The sequence below is a fragment of the Adiantum capillus-veneris genome, chromosome 2 (assembly GCF_014529385.1).
Source record: "Adiantum capillus-veneris isolate H3 chromosome 2, ASM1452938v2, whole genome shotgun sequence".
In the NCBI taxonomy this organism is placed as follows: domain Eukaryota; kingdom Viridiplantae; phylum Streptophyta; class Polypodiopsida; order Polypodiales; family Pteridaceae; genus Adiantum; species Adiantum capillus-veneris.
Genome location: NC_140932.1, coordinates 89782840 through 89797430, shown reverse-complemented (window position 1 = coordinate 89797430; position 14591 = coordinate 89782840). Strand labels below are relative to the sequence as shown.

General features: G+C 46.2%; 1 protein-coding gene across 2 annotated transcripts in view; it reads right to left on the bottom strand.

Moving 5' to 3' along the window:
* Positions 1–14591, bottom strand: part of LOC147463160 (uncharacterized) — a 127105-nt gene that overhangs the window by 28620 nt on the left and 83894 nt on the right. For both annotated transcript variants that reach the window (XM_086487524.1, XM_086487532.1), the window contains exons 9-10: positions 14445–14591; positions 14144–14341 (exon numbers count right to left, since the gene is read on the bottom strand). In XM_086487524.1, the coding sequence (XP_086343650.1) occupies positions 14144–14341; positions 14445–14591 (345 nt within the window). The remainder of the gene's footprint in view (positions 1–14143; positions 14342–14444) is intronic.

Sequence of the window (14591 nt, the reverse complement as noted above, 5' to 3'; positions counted from 1 at the left end):
ACTGAGTGTTCCATTGCCACCATATGTGAAACTTAGCAAACAAGATTGTCCTGTGTCTGAGGAAGAACAGGCTGAAATGGATAAGATTCCATATGCGTCTGCAGTGGGTAGTTTGATGTATGCAATGATTGCTACTCGCCCAGACATTGCATTTGCAATGGGAGTAGTAAGTCGATACATGTCAAACCCAGGCAAGAAACATTGGGAGGCAGTGAAAGGAATATTGAGATACCTGAAAGCTACAAAGAGTATGCGTATATGCTATGGGAGTCAAGAGCTAAGTGTAAAGGGTTTTACAGACTCAGATTATGCAGGTGACTTAGACAACCGAAGGTCTACGTCAGGGTATGTCTTTACATTGGTTGGTGGAGCAGTATCATGGCGTTCTAGATTACAAGATTGTGTTACTCAGTCTACTACAGAGGCTGAATATGTTGCAGCATCAGAGGCATGCAAAGAATCAATTTGGCTTAATCGACTAGTAACAGATTTGGGAATCAAAGAAGAGATGCGTGTATTATATTGTGATAGTCAAAGTGCTATACAATTGGCTCGCAATCCACTTTATCACTCAAAGACAAAGCATGTGGATGTGAAGTATCATTTCATCAGGGAAATGCTCGAGGATAAGCAACTTCAGCTTGTCAAAGTTCACACCACAGAAAATCCTGCTGATCTACTTACAAAAGGACTTCCCTCAGAGAGCTTTGCGTATTTTCGCAAGCAGTTAGGTGTAGGGTAGTACATCACTTCTCTACATCTCTTGTATATTAGCTTGTATAGTAGCTTCTCTCACACTTAAAGTACCACATTGGACTTTAAGTGGGAGGTTGTTGGGGTATAAAGCCCAATGTGGTCGCCCAGGTAAGTGGGCGGGCCGCCAGGTATGTACACATATTCTTTTGTTAAAACCTAATAAGAACTCACTATGCTCTACACATTACAGTAGAGCGAGTTCACCATATCGTCGTGCTCTTCTTCTCGCACTCTCTCTCGCGTCGCACTTCCGCTCGTACTCCTTCAGCATGTACGACATAGGTGCAAACGAGGACGTTTGAGATTTCAAGAGGGGGGTATGTCGCCCGCCAGTGGCAATTCCATTTTTGTTAGTTTTCTCTTTCTTTGGGGAATTTCGTTTGTTTTACCTTTTGAAAACACCCCCCTGGAAATCTAATTGCCCTACATTGCATAACCGGTGTGGAACTGTTCAAAGAGAGTCCAGGCCTGAGGGCTACACAGCACTAAGGTTGGACAAGGACTATGGTTAGCCAAAGTGGGGTCATTGGCCAGCCAAAGCGGAATCCTTTGCTACATAGGCTACATTTCAGTTCTGGGTGTGGCTGCAATGTACAAAGAGGGTCAGATGACCTAGAAGAATGTAATGGCAGAAACTCCTAAATTTTAGGGTCTGCTATTTTTGGACAGCAAAATGTCTTCGCGTCATTACGTGCAGTTTGACATGGGAATCATTTTGTTACTCTGTGGCCAAGTCAACAGAGGCTGCAGGTGAGATATTTTTAGACCCGAGGGTCTAAAGCGGGAAAATGCACAAATGAGTGACACTTGGCACTCTGAGGCCAGTTTACTACTTAAAGAGAAGGCCAAAACGTGATTTTCAGCTGTGAGCTCATTTTTGAGTGCTGGCACAGGTGGGGGACCTTCAATGGAGTGCTAGCTTACCCTCTATGTACAGTGAGGTGTAGGATGTCATGACCTGCACACCTCTCACTGCTCTCTCTCTCCCCTATTCTTTATGGTTATGCCCCTCTACAGGGCTCATCAAATTGACCATGTACAGTCTTGTGGTTTGATGCTCTATTGTTGAGGCAACAGCCTCCCTGAACAGGAACAGGAACAGGAGTAGCTAACTGCTACTCCAAAGCAGGGAAATGAGAGGGTGATAACCTCTCAAGTACACACACAAAAATCAACACTGTTTTATTGTTGATTTTGGGCTGTTTTGTGCTCGGAATCATGCCAGAACCAAGGGGCACGTAGTCCAAGGCATTGGAAACAGTGCAAGGACAGTTGACAGCTGAAATTAGGTCAAAAACAGGTCCTAACCAGAAAATACAGCGGTCTGAAATTTACTGTTTCGCAGCCGTATGGATGCCAGATGCATTGGGAACAGTGCCCAATTGTCAGAGAACACTTCTGGGAAGTGTTGGGGCTCAAAACAAGTGAAAAACCAGAAATTCCAGCGAGCTGTAATTGCTCTTTTTGAGTTGGAATCAGAAGGTTTTGTCAATTGAATCAAGTTCCAGTGTTTGGGAATTGTTTGAGGTCAATTTTGGAGCCGTTGTGTTGCCAAAATTTAGCCAAAACACATGCTGTATTGTTGGATACAGATTAGGATTCCCGGAACTCTGATTTTTGCAGGTTTGGAGCTGTTTCGATGCCCTAAATCCTTCCAGATTCAAGGGGCAACTAGTCCAAGGTGCAAGGAACAGTGCAGGGGCTACAAGGAGCTGAAAACAGAGAAAGACCAATAACCAGAAATTACAGAGGCTGGTTATGCTCTGTTTTGGTCAATTAAAGGTGGAATCCGGACAAGGACAGTGGTCTCCTTAGGATTCCCTACTTGTAGACTGTTTTGGGCAGGGTTCTGCGCCGTTATGCTGCCCAAATTCCTCTAAACAAGATAGAAACTGCGGGATACAGGTTAAGAACTGCGGGATACACATTTAGTGCTATAAGCACTCTTTGTACTTCCCCTTAACTGTAAAAGAATAAATAAATACCGAAAGGGGCGCCTATTTAGGGGCCAATCTAGTGTCTTACTCGCATACAGATGCATTCTAGCATCTGTATCCCATTCCCCTCTCTTGTGTCATTATAGCACAGGTAGAATAGACAACTAATAATGGGTGAAAGCTAAATCAAGGTTTGAAGTAAAGTCTACCGCCCTTTTTGAAGTTAACACGCCGGTTTCATAGTGCTAGCCTAGGTTTTCTTATATATTATCTTACCCAAATTGCCCTACTCAGTTCCCAACAAAAGTCACTTAATAATAAAGTGAAAAATGTCAAAAATAGGGAAAATAGGTTAAATCCACTAGAAAATTCCCCTGGTGGATTCTAATGGGAATGCTTAAGATCATGTTGTGTGCAACCGGAGGATATACATCTATCCTCTAAGTGCCAAGGCATGCACGGTCTGCGAACGGACTCACAAAACTGCCAGAATACTTCCTAAGCTAGACTGACTGGATTGACTGAACCCTTGTCATGTTGTAGCTTGTCCACGGATACATAGGGTTAGATGTGTCACGTGACATCCCATCGTTTTCAAAGTGAGATACTGATACCGAACTGTATGGCGTCGAGGGAGATCGTGAATAGCATCCGAAACCATGGAAGGGACTCTTCGCCGGCCCACTCTGATGTGTGGATCATGCGGTACTTGAACTTCATAAAGGTCTGCAACGCTTGCTTCTTTGGGCCGCGCCGAAAGCGACACAAAGCCTTCTGGGGCTCCTTCAATGCTTCAACTTCGTCTAGAGGCTTGCCTCTTCCTTCTTTAAGAATCTCCATGGCTGAAAATTCCTGAAACCACTTCCAACACAAAAACATGAGGATACCGATTCCATGTAAGGTGACTAGAAAAAATCTCGTCTTCCTAAAAGACTGTGCATGCAATGCAGATGAACCAATAGACAGAGTGCCAAACCGTTCACCACACACACGCAAACAATCAGATTGAATCTTCTCTTGCTCATCTGTGGCAATTCACAATAGAAATGCCCATGCTTGGTGCTCATACTTTCATGTGCTCTTTCTACAAATGTGTCATGCCAAGGAAGAGACATGGAATGTGACTTCCTTGAACAATGCGCATACATTCGTGCTCATTCATGAGTGAAACGTGCTCAATGTACAATATGTCATGCCTAGGAAAAGGGATCACAATAAGACGCCGACTAAAATACGGGAAACGATCACAAACGAAACACTCGTACAATGCGTGCTGAAAAATCATTCGAACACAAAGTGCTTCCTGTAAGGGTTCTTTGGACCTAGGCTCGAGAGCCAAGATCGGCTCTTCGTGATTGACTGAATCTACAATGAGGTTAGCTTCGCTAGAAAAAGTATCCACTAACTCATCCTTCTTGTGAACAATCACATCTTCTTCATGCAACTCATCATGCTTGTGAGAAATCACATCTTGATCATGCAAATCATCATGCTTGTCATTGTTATCCAAATCATCATGCTCATCATTATCATTCAAATCATCATGCGTATCATCATGCAAATCTTGTGTGTCATGCTTTGGAGAAGAGTCTCCTTCTCCTGAATCCGTTCAATCTTCGCCTGTACATTAGCAATGAGAGATGGAGAATGAACAACTTGCTCTCCACGAATGACAATGGGAGAGTCACTTTTGGCATTGAAAGTGAACGTATTTTCCGCCCAATCAATGAGAGGGTTATGCTCACGAAACCATCGAATGCCCAAAATCATATCACATCCTGAGAGAGGAGAGACAAAAAAATTTCTACGGAAAGCAGCTTGTTGAACTGTAAACAACATATCAAGGCACTCTTACTTGATGAGAGAATCCATACCAGGAGCAAAGCCAGAGACCTCGAGAGGAGATTTCTGACTAGCCTCTAGGCGGCCTCTCTCAACAAGAGAGGGACTGATCACATCATGCATACTGCCTGCGTCAAACAATATGACAAAATGTTGCCCCGTCGTACGACCATAACATTTAATGAGGGAATCATCAATGGGAGCGCCAGGAGAAACTTGGGGCACACTCGTGTTGTCATTGATTGCATTGACAGAGGAAGTGGGTTCTGTGGATTCTCTAGATTCATTAGAGTCAAGCTTACGACATGCTCTTTTTATGTGACCCTTAATGTGACAATGAAAACAACGACCTTCCTTAGAATAAGTGCTTTGCTCTTCCGACATCATTTATCCTCTTTAAAATTCCTTGTGCTACCTTTTCATCAGGAGTAAGCTTAGGTTTAGCAATTGTGGTAGCCTTACCCTTAGGTTCATTGGAAGAGTTCTTTTCTAAGAGACTGTTGGAAGATTGGTTAGAAGACTTACCATTTTTATCGTTCTTACCATTCTGAGGGTTCTGAGAAGTTTGAGAGGTAATTGTGGAAGTCTTGCTCTCCTTAGGCTTTCCCTTGTTGTGCTTCATCTCCTGTGCGAGAGCAATTATTGAGATCGATTGGATCGAGCACCTCGACATCGTACTTGATATACTCGTCCAATCCGTAAAAGAATGCCTCTTTGCGCTCATCATCCGACTTGCGAAATTGGATACCTAGCTGCAAAACACGATTAGAGAAAGATATAATTGACATACCACTTTGCTTGAGAGCGCGCCAATCGTCCTTCAATCGTGCGAAGTACTAAGGTGGCATAAACCGCGCCTTGAGCTTGTCTTGGAAATCAACCCAATTGAAGGAAAGGGGCGTGAATTCATCGGCTTCCTCTAGGTGCGCGGCTAACAGTGCCTCTGGCCATGCGTGGTACCAGTTGATCGCATCACCCGCAAGGTACATAGCTGCCGTCAAAAGCTTGCTATTTCCTGTCTTCTTAGTTGTCGCAAAATAAGCATTAAATTGCTGCAAACAAGAATGAATAACCGTGGCATCCATCTTACCATCGTACTTACTGAACTGGATCTTCTCTGTGACTCTGTTGTTGGAGTCCGAACCTCCGCTTGCGCCACTTGATAAACTACCAACATCTTTGGGTGGCTCGTACTTCGAAGCGAGAACATGTCGAACCAACTCTTGCATGCATTGTTCACTCCATACCGCACGCTCGGCCTGTCGTTCTTCAGCCGCCAAGTGCGCTTCATCACGCTCCGCTCCAAGGTGTCCTGTCGTTCTGCTTTTCTTTCTAGTTGTGCCATCGCAACGCGAGTCGTTTCTTGTTGTTGTGCCAACATCTCCATCATCGACTTGACCATCGCCTCCATAGGATTTGGTACAACTCGTGGCGTAGATGGAGAAGGGGGAGGTCGGGAAAACCTCTTGGAGCGGAAAACTCTCCTTCGCCACTCCCATGCTCACCACCTCCATGCGAAGTATCCATTCCGCTTCGGGTGATGACCATGCACTATGATCTTTGGTTCTTAAGTTCACGAGGAACTTGGGTTCTTGTGGGTCTTGGGTTCGGGGGTTCTTGGGGGTCTTGAGTTCTTGAGGTTCTTGAGAGTCTTGAGGTTCTTCTTTCGCTTGCAATCTGTGTTAGAAAGGGATCTTCTCTTCACCCGAGTTCTGCTCTTTTCCGCGAGTGCACCCCATGGTGGCCTTGCGCTCACACCAAGGTTGCTTTTTCCCACCTCACGTCGATTGGCCGGCCGCTAAGTGCACGGTCCGCTCTCAATGAGTGAAAAGAGGCAAAAGGGGAGGCTGGACAAGCCATTCTTTCTTGGGTTTCCTGTCACTCTCAGAAACAAGATTAGGAATCGACACGCCCAAGAGGACTAGGGTTCGTGCGACCTCAACAAGCAAAAAAAAAAAATCTATGGTTCTTGTGGTTCTTTCCTTGAGTGATACAGAACACTGCCAAAGCTCTGATACCAATGTAAGGTGCAACGGAATGAATGTTGAACTTTGCTCAAGATGAGTGCTCCGAACTATGCTCAAGGTTCTTTTTGTCTTATGAAAGGGAGAGCCTTCCGTTCTTAATGAGAGAGTGCAATGGACACAAACAAAGTGAATAGACATTGTGTGTGAAAGTGCATGAGACTGAGAGATAGAGAGAGAAGAGAATACGACACCAGAGACGTTGTAAAACCCTCCTCCGAAGGCCCCACTCTCGTTGGCAAGAGTGGTCTACTATTGATTGCACAAACTGGTACAAAAGTGGATGAATGAGAACTGATGCAAGTCTAGGGCTATGTCGATGTCGACGACGGGGATGACGAGACCGACTCTATGGCTGAGAAACTGCGTGCTTGCTCTGCTGTCCAAAACCGCTAGAAGGCTGAAATCTGATGAAGCAAAAACGTTGCGTTTAGGCTGTCCAAAAACGCTGGGTTTAGGCTGAGATTTGTTGGCTGAAAACGCTGGTTTAGGGTTGAATATGCAGGCTGAAAACTGATGCGGTGCTGCTGTCCACGAACGCTATGTTCGGTTGGAATCTGGTGCTTCAAAAACGCTGTAGAGGCAGCCTAAAAACGCTAGTTGCTGTTGTTGGAAAACGCTGGCTTTGCTTGTCAAAAACGTTGGTCCATGCTGTGGGGTATGGCGATGCTACTGAAAGCTGAAAACGCTAGGGTGACTGTGGTCTTGCTTGAGGGAAAATCGCCACCAATAAAGGGGGAGTCTTGCTTGAGAGAGAGAGGGGGAACCTGCTGCCCTTGGCCTGTGTTCTCCTTGCTCTTCTGCCAAATAGTGCTAGCCTAGGTTTGCTTATAAATTATCTTACCCAATTTGCCCTACTCAGTTCCCAACAAAAGTCACTTAATAAATAGGTGAAAAATGTCAAAAATAGGGAAAATAGGTTAAGTGCACTGAAAAATTCCCCTGAAGGATTCTGATGGATTATGATGGGAATGCTTATGATCATGCTATGTGCAACCGGAGGATATGCATCTACTCTAAGTGCCTGGGCATGCACGGTCTGCGAACAGACTCACAAAAGTGCCAGAACACTTCCTAAGCTAGACTGACTGGACTGACTGAACCCTTGTCATGCTTTAGCTTGTCCACGGACACATAGGGTTAACTGTGTCACGTGACATGCTCCTAGACAGCCTCTCCTAGCGCTCTCGGTCCTCCAAAACACCGATTACAAGGAAACACTCCTACCCCTCCTCTTCGGTTCCTCTTCTCTGTGCACTGGTGCTTGTCCTCGCCCAAGGTCACGGAGCCTTGCGCTCTGGTACCATGTCAAAGTAGACAATGCGGAAGCGTAGAGCAATGGGGAGAATACGAGAGAGAGAGAGAGAGAGAGAGAGAGAGAGAGAGAGAGAGAGAGAGAGAGAGAGAGAGAGAGAGAGAGAGATACTGTTGAACCAACCAACCTTGGCAATGAATTGATGATAACACAATGTGGGCTACGTGTGCTTATATAGCCACCTAAGTAAATTGACCTACCCATACTTTGACAAATAATTAAAATAAATACCTTAAAGCCAAAACAACAAATGGGATCACATTGGGCACTTCACTTGAGATACCATAACTTTAACAACCCTACCCCCTTTCACATGCGAAAGAGGTCGCACCCCAAGGTAGTCCCCCACACATCCAAGGAGTCAATCCACGAGCCCACCAAGGAAGACCAAGGGTCCTTGAGTCATCACACAAGAGCGACCCTTCTCCTTTTGAGTTATGCAAATAGTGCACCCTCTCTAGTCTATATACCATCCACTTTCCTCTTGCACCTTCCCATGCGGGATTTCTCCCACTGCCGCATGGCAGATCCTCATGCATCCCCCTAGTTTTCACTCAAAACCTACACAAAAATACCCTTTTTTCCTTAATTTGGACTCAAAAGAGGTCCATAGGCAGGCATAATGGCACCCGTATTGCAAACCACAATTTCCATTCGTGAACAAGAGCTTTTAAAGAACCTTTTTAGATTTCTTGAGGGCACCTCATTAGGAGGCCTTAAGTAATTTTTTTAGATTTTGCATTGTGGAAGCGAAGCAACACGATAACTTCACCTATCAATGATCCAGTGAGGGACTAACACTATCTTAGTGGCATAAAACCAAGCTAACAAAAGTGGCAAATAAACTGACAAGTCCTCTATAACATACAATGCCTTGCAAGCATACAAATAATCTGAAAAAGAGAAGCCCATGTCATGATACAACCAACCACAAGTGTATACATATAATCTACATCTCACGCCCCATCTCCATAGGGGCACAAACATTGCACGGCATGATAGAACAAACATCTCAAACATCCTAAAAGAAAGCAAAAATATGATATTGAGCACGTTTGATTCACAATGGCATAGTCACGGTGTTGGCTTTTGGAGGAGGCCCTACACCCTGACCGGAATCTATTAGGAGGAAGAGGAGAAACTCAGTGACCTGGCCAAATTAGAGTACCTCCTCATACCAAGCTATGAGCTATACTTGAGTGCACTTCACAATGGCATACTCACGGTGTTGGCTTTTGGAAGAGGCCCTACACCCTGACATGAATCTATTAGGAGGAAGAGGAGAAACTCAGTGACCTGGCCAAATTAGAGTACCTCCTCATACCAAGCTATGAGCTATACTTGAGTGCACGAGCCACTTGGAGACCACCTTCACCCACCAAGAGCATAGGAATGGAAATGATAAAGCACTAGGGTAAAAAAAAAAACCGTCGGAAGGCAATGGAAGCTATCTATATCACTCCAATCCATGGCTCCAATGCAAGCTAGAAACTGCTCAGTGATAAGCTTAGCATTGTTATCATCTAACAACCACTCATGTGTGATAGCAAGCTAAAGAACCGTCTCCTTTGACCATTGCTCCTCACCTATAAAGGGAAGGAAAAATGAGAGCATATGGAGAGTCTCCCTGCCTACCAACTAAGGCGTGGCTCCTTGAGGCTTGCGTGGCACCCAGTTCAAACAAGGCATTCATTAAGGCCTAGGTTTCCTCCACCCCTAGTGGACCCACGGTCTTCTCAGGTAGTTCGTAGCGAGCCTCCAGAGTTATCTCAAGTTTCTGCTACCTAGCCTGCACCTTCTCCTCCTCGCCAGGTTTCTTCACCTTCAAGCTCTCCACGACTTATTTGTAGACCTCTCCTATAAATTTTCCTTAGGCCTGTGTCATGAGTTTGTGAACGGCTATAGGCAGGAGGAGACGTCCGCTGCTGTGCTCAGAGAGGCGGCTTTACCCCCTCGTGATGCATACTGGCCCCAAGCCTCTGTAGAAGTGATGGCAGGGGGGGGGGGGAGTGCTCATGAAAGAGCCTCCATGCCTCACGTGAGTCCTGACTCAAGAATAGCTGGTATAGATCCTCCTCTAGGCGAGTCAAAAATGCCCTCTTCTTCCACCGCATAGGTGTCGGAAGTCAATCTGTGACTGCCTGTGAGTGATGTCCCCCAAAAGCACCTCCCTCTGAAGTCTAGCTCTAGTGTCCCGGCATTCCTCATCATACCAGTTGTTATGGGGCATGCTCCCCGAACGGCGTCTCTGCTCAGGCTGGGTATGTGGGTATGCCTCTGCTGCTGCTGCATCCTGTAGTGTCTGTGTCAGTATAATAGTAACCTCCTCCAGAGGTCGCCCTACCTCCTCTAAGCACAGGCGTCAGTAGATCCCATCTATGTATACAGAGTCCGTCTCCCGCGTGAAGGTGTAGCGAGTAGGGGCTACTGCCCGTAGTCTACTACACTAAAATGAAAAGAAATGGTCAACGACACAAGAGCATGATCCACTGCCACACCAACAGATCTGGGTCCAACTGTGAGGTCCTGGATACTAGAGATGAGGTTCGGCTATGCCATGACATAATCCACTGTGCTGGCTCCATGTCTGTGTAGAAAGCATGTTGAACCCCCGGCAGCGGGAAATCTCTGTAGGCCATTCAAGATGGCCAATCCATGTGCAGTCCCCATGTCTATCAAGTGTCGTCCATACTCAGTGTGTTCTCCATCCTGTGATAGTCTGGATAGGTCCATCTCTGCAACATCAAACTCTCTCAGTACCTCCTCTGAAGTATCATAGAATACTGTTTGATGATGGGCAGTCCTAGCATTGAAATCCCCTAGATGATGATGTCACCATCTCTAGAAACTCCCATATGTCATCATCCAGAATAGAGAAGGGGGACTGTCCTCTGGGTGGTGCATAAACTGACATACTCGGGGGGGAAGTAGCAAATAGCAATGTAAAGATATCTGTCTGTCTCTGCTCTCAATCTCACCCACATGTACCTAGCTTGCTCATCCATGCGGGCTATATGTATCAATGGCTGCAACTCCTCCCTGAATAACACTGCCACTCCTCCTGAGCCCCGCCCTCTGTGCTCTAATCTCCTGTCTACAGGCTGTCTCCCATCTATATCCACTAATGTGAGGCATAGATTGCCCCGGAGCCTGATGTGTCTCAGAGTAGAAGACGATGTCTCTTCTCGTAAAACTATCCTCAAAAGCACCCACATCAAGGCGCATAGATCCATTACAATTCCAGGTGGCAACTTTGAGCGTGGTCCCATAGGTCTCGCACTGTCATGTGGAGCGCCGCTCTACAATCACCACCTGGCCATCTCTGTAGAAGGCCGTCTTTCCCTTCTCCCTTGCCGCTTGAATCTCTGGCATTGCCTCTCTCATATGCGCAAGCTGTGTGAATATTCTCTCACCATCACTACTTTTGGACTCTATAGTACTCGCTCAATGGGTCTCTCCCTCCATCCTAAAGACCACGTGGTCTTGAATAAAGACCAAGCCATGGGATCAATGGCGTGCAACACGGACACAACTTTTGTGGCGACGGGCGTCCATTGGATGGCGATTGAGATTACTTTCATCTATGCTTGTTCACTTTATCAAGATGGAAAGTGAAGGGCTAGACAACCAAGCCCACGCATGCGTGTGGTTAACACATCAGCATGCCAATGGGAAGGCTGAGGTCATCTCCAAGGAATATTTTAGTGTAGGACGCTTCTTCAAGAAGTCGTTCTTTGCCTCCATGGATGGGAAACGGATAATTAAAGCTCTCCCTTTTGAAGTATCCCCGTTGCCTTGTGTCTTCTTCCCTACCCTCCATGCCTTTGTATGAGTAGCCTCACTACCCATCATGCGGAGAAGTTCTTCAACTTCCCATTCCACATCTCCTCGGTCTTCTAGACCGGTTACTCTTATATGCAAGGCTTTAGTTTTCCTTCACTGCTCATCTTCTAGGGTCATGTTGATGATTGTAGGAGTGGGGACGGATGTGGTTTCTTTCCCTTTCCCTTTCCCTTTCCCTTTCTTAGCGACTTCTATCCATTTCTCGGCCTCATCTGCCTTCTTCTGCGTCTTCGTGATCACATCCATCCACGAAGACGTCTTTACCACCTTCTGTTTCTCCTCCTCTGTGATGATCCGTACCTGCTCCTTGATGACCTTGATCTCGTCTATCACCGAGGGCTGAAATTCCCCTTCTTCCAGTCCACTGCTTACTCGATCCGCAAGCTCTCGCTTGAGGGCTGTGACCTCTTCTCTCAGTGCTTGTGAATCCGCCTTATATGCTTGTAGCTCTACATGCAATTTCTCTTTCTCCTTCTTCCATTGCGCGCCTTCATTGAGAAACATTCGAAGAAGGTTGGCCTTCTCTTTCCACCATCCCTCCGTCTCTGCTTTCCATTCTTTCATCTCCCTTTCCATTTGTGTTATTCGCTTGTTTGTAAGCGCAAAATTTGCCTTCGTATGGGGCTTACATACTGGCGAAATGATCATGGCCTCCACTGGCGAAGCGCTCATGGCCTCCAATGCGAATATAGCTCGATGCTCTCGCTCGGCTGAGTCCATGCGGACAGGGCACACTAGAAACCAATCCAAAAGCAAGGATAGGCGAGTGAGGGTATATCCTCCTTAGCTCAGCGAGCCCACCACGGCATACAAAGATGTTGGTTCGTGGCCCACTCAAGGAGTCAGCATAACCTCCAAAACAGCTCGACGCTCTCGCTCGGCAAAGTTCAGGCAGAGAAAACAAAATACCACAAACCAGATGCGGATGTATACATCAACTCAGCCCACTGCGGGCGTTAGCAACCAAGGCAGCTCAAATGAAGGCCTTGCACCCGCTACCCTGTGATGAATCTGTGTGACCTTCCAAACATAAAAACATAAACCTGCATAGTGGCAGAGAAATGCACGCGGCCCCCCAGCAGGGTCAGCTCACGGCTCAGACAAGCCCCTGTTGGGCGCTGGCTCAATCTATGTGCAGCCCCCTCTGTGGGAGAAGCTCGCGCCCTGCAAGAGAGAGGCCTCATTGGCTGAGCACGAAGATGAGGAATCGCCCTCTTCAGCACTGCGCGCTGAGTCTGCTGCAGCCTCTACGTGTCTTGTACCTGCTGCGTACCTGCGTGCCCTCTTCAGCCCTGCGCGCTGAATCTGCGTGACCTGCTCCCCCTGCATTTCCACAGCCTTGCGCGTTCAGCAGCCCCTGTGCGCTCAGCAACCCCAGCCTTGCGCATCCAGCAGAGAGAGAGAGAGAGAGAGAGAGAGAGAGAGAGAGAGAGAGACTCTGCTGAAAGAGCCAGCTGGGCAATGAATTAGTGATTATACAATGGGGTCTAAGTGTTGCTTATATACTAGCCTGGGGGCCTCAAGTACCCCTCTCAAGAAATTGCCCTACCCAAAACTTTGACACAGCCAAAATAAACATTGGGATCACACTGGGCCATCCAATTGAGATGCTATAACTTTAACAAAAACCCAAGGACTTGGAAACCGTCCACACTGATACTTGCTCAAAGTTGTCTTCTCGATATTGTGGGCCAAGCTAACACTTGGTGAGTTCACTTAAGAGTCGCTTCCCCGACTTTGAATGAAAGGAAAAGGATTAAATGAAAAAACCCAAGGACTTGGAAACCGTCCACACTGATACTTGCTCAAAGTTGTCTTCTCGATATTGTGGGCCAAGCTAACACTTGGTGAGTTCACTTAAGAGTCGCTTCCCCGGCTTTGAATGAAAGGAAAAGATCTCAAGATGTCAAGATGAACGCCTTCGAAATGTCAAGCCAATGTGAAGCAGCCATGTGAGTGAACGCACTCTTAGTCAAATGGGGGTTAAGGGGGCCTCTTCAAGAATCCTATAAAATTGACCCTAGATCATTTAGGAGAAGGAGCTGTTCTCTATAATCATGACATTTAAACAATGAACCCTTGGTAGTGTCTTCCACGATACCCAAGGTAGGGTTACGGCTGGTGGTATGGGAAGCACCTCATGGTGCGACTCTAGGCACGTGTACTGAAGGCTCCAAGGCTCAAGGGTGAGCCAGTTAGGCTCTATGGCTGGGAGGTGAGTCAAATGTCTCTCTCCTATATTGTTGTATGATATCATCAAAAGAACAATCAAAACAAAGGTAAAGCCATGATTTGGAACAACAAAAAGATTGCAAGAAGGCATGGCAAATCTTCCTAGATCTTCTTTTGTCAAGGCCATTACACTTAATCTGGATACATTACATCCAGCTAAATAAAAAGTCAGAACATGCCATATAGATGCTGACCTGCAGAGTTGCACCCAATATGAAAGGGGAGACCGGTTTGATAAGTTGCTCTCCTTGAGGACGAGCTAGAGCGAGGACAGTTTCTTTAAGAGATTTCAGCAGATCACTATGTTTTGCTGCAATAGGACCCATATCACATCGAGCAATGGAGAGTGCTTCAGCATAATTACCGGACTCCACCAGCTTTAAGAATTCCACCTACCAGGAAATGATAAAAAGAATGTCTTTATGCACCGTTGCCCACATCTAATCCTAGACGTTTACTAAATGTTTACTAAATGTTTACTAAAAGAAAGCTCACCTGTTTCAATTGAAAGAGTAGATGTGGATTATACTCAAAAAACTGTGAATTTAACCGGTTTACTTTCTGAATAACTTCAGGAACCATCCCTTCACATGCCATCTCTCTTATTTCAAGAGCTAACCCAAATTTATCAACATCAGCACC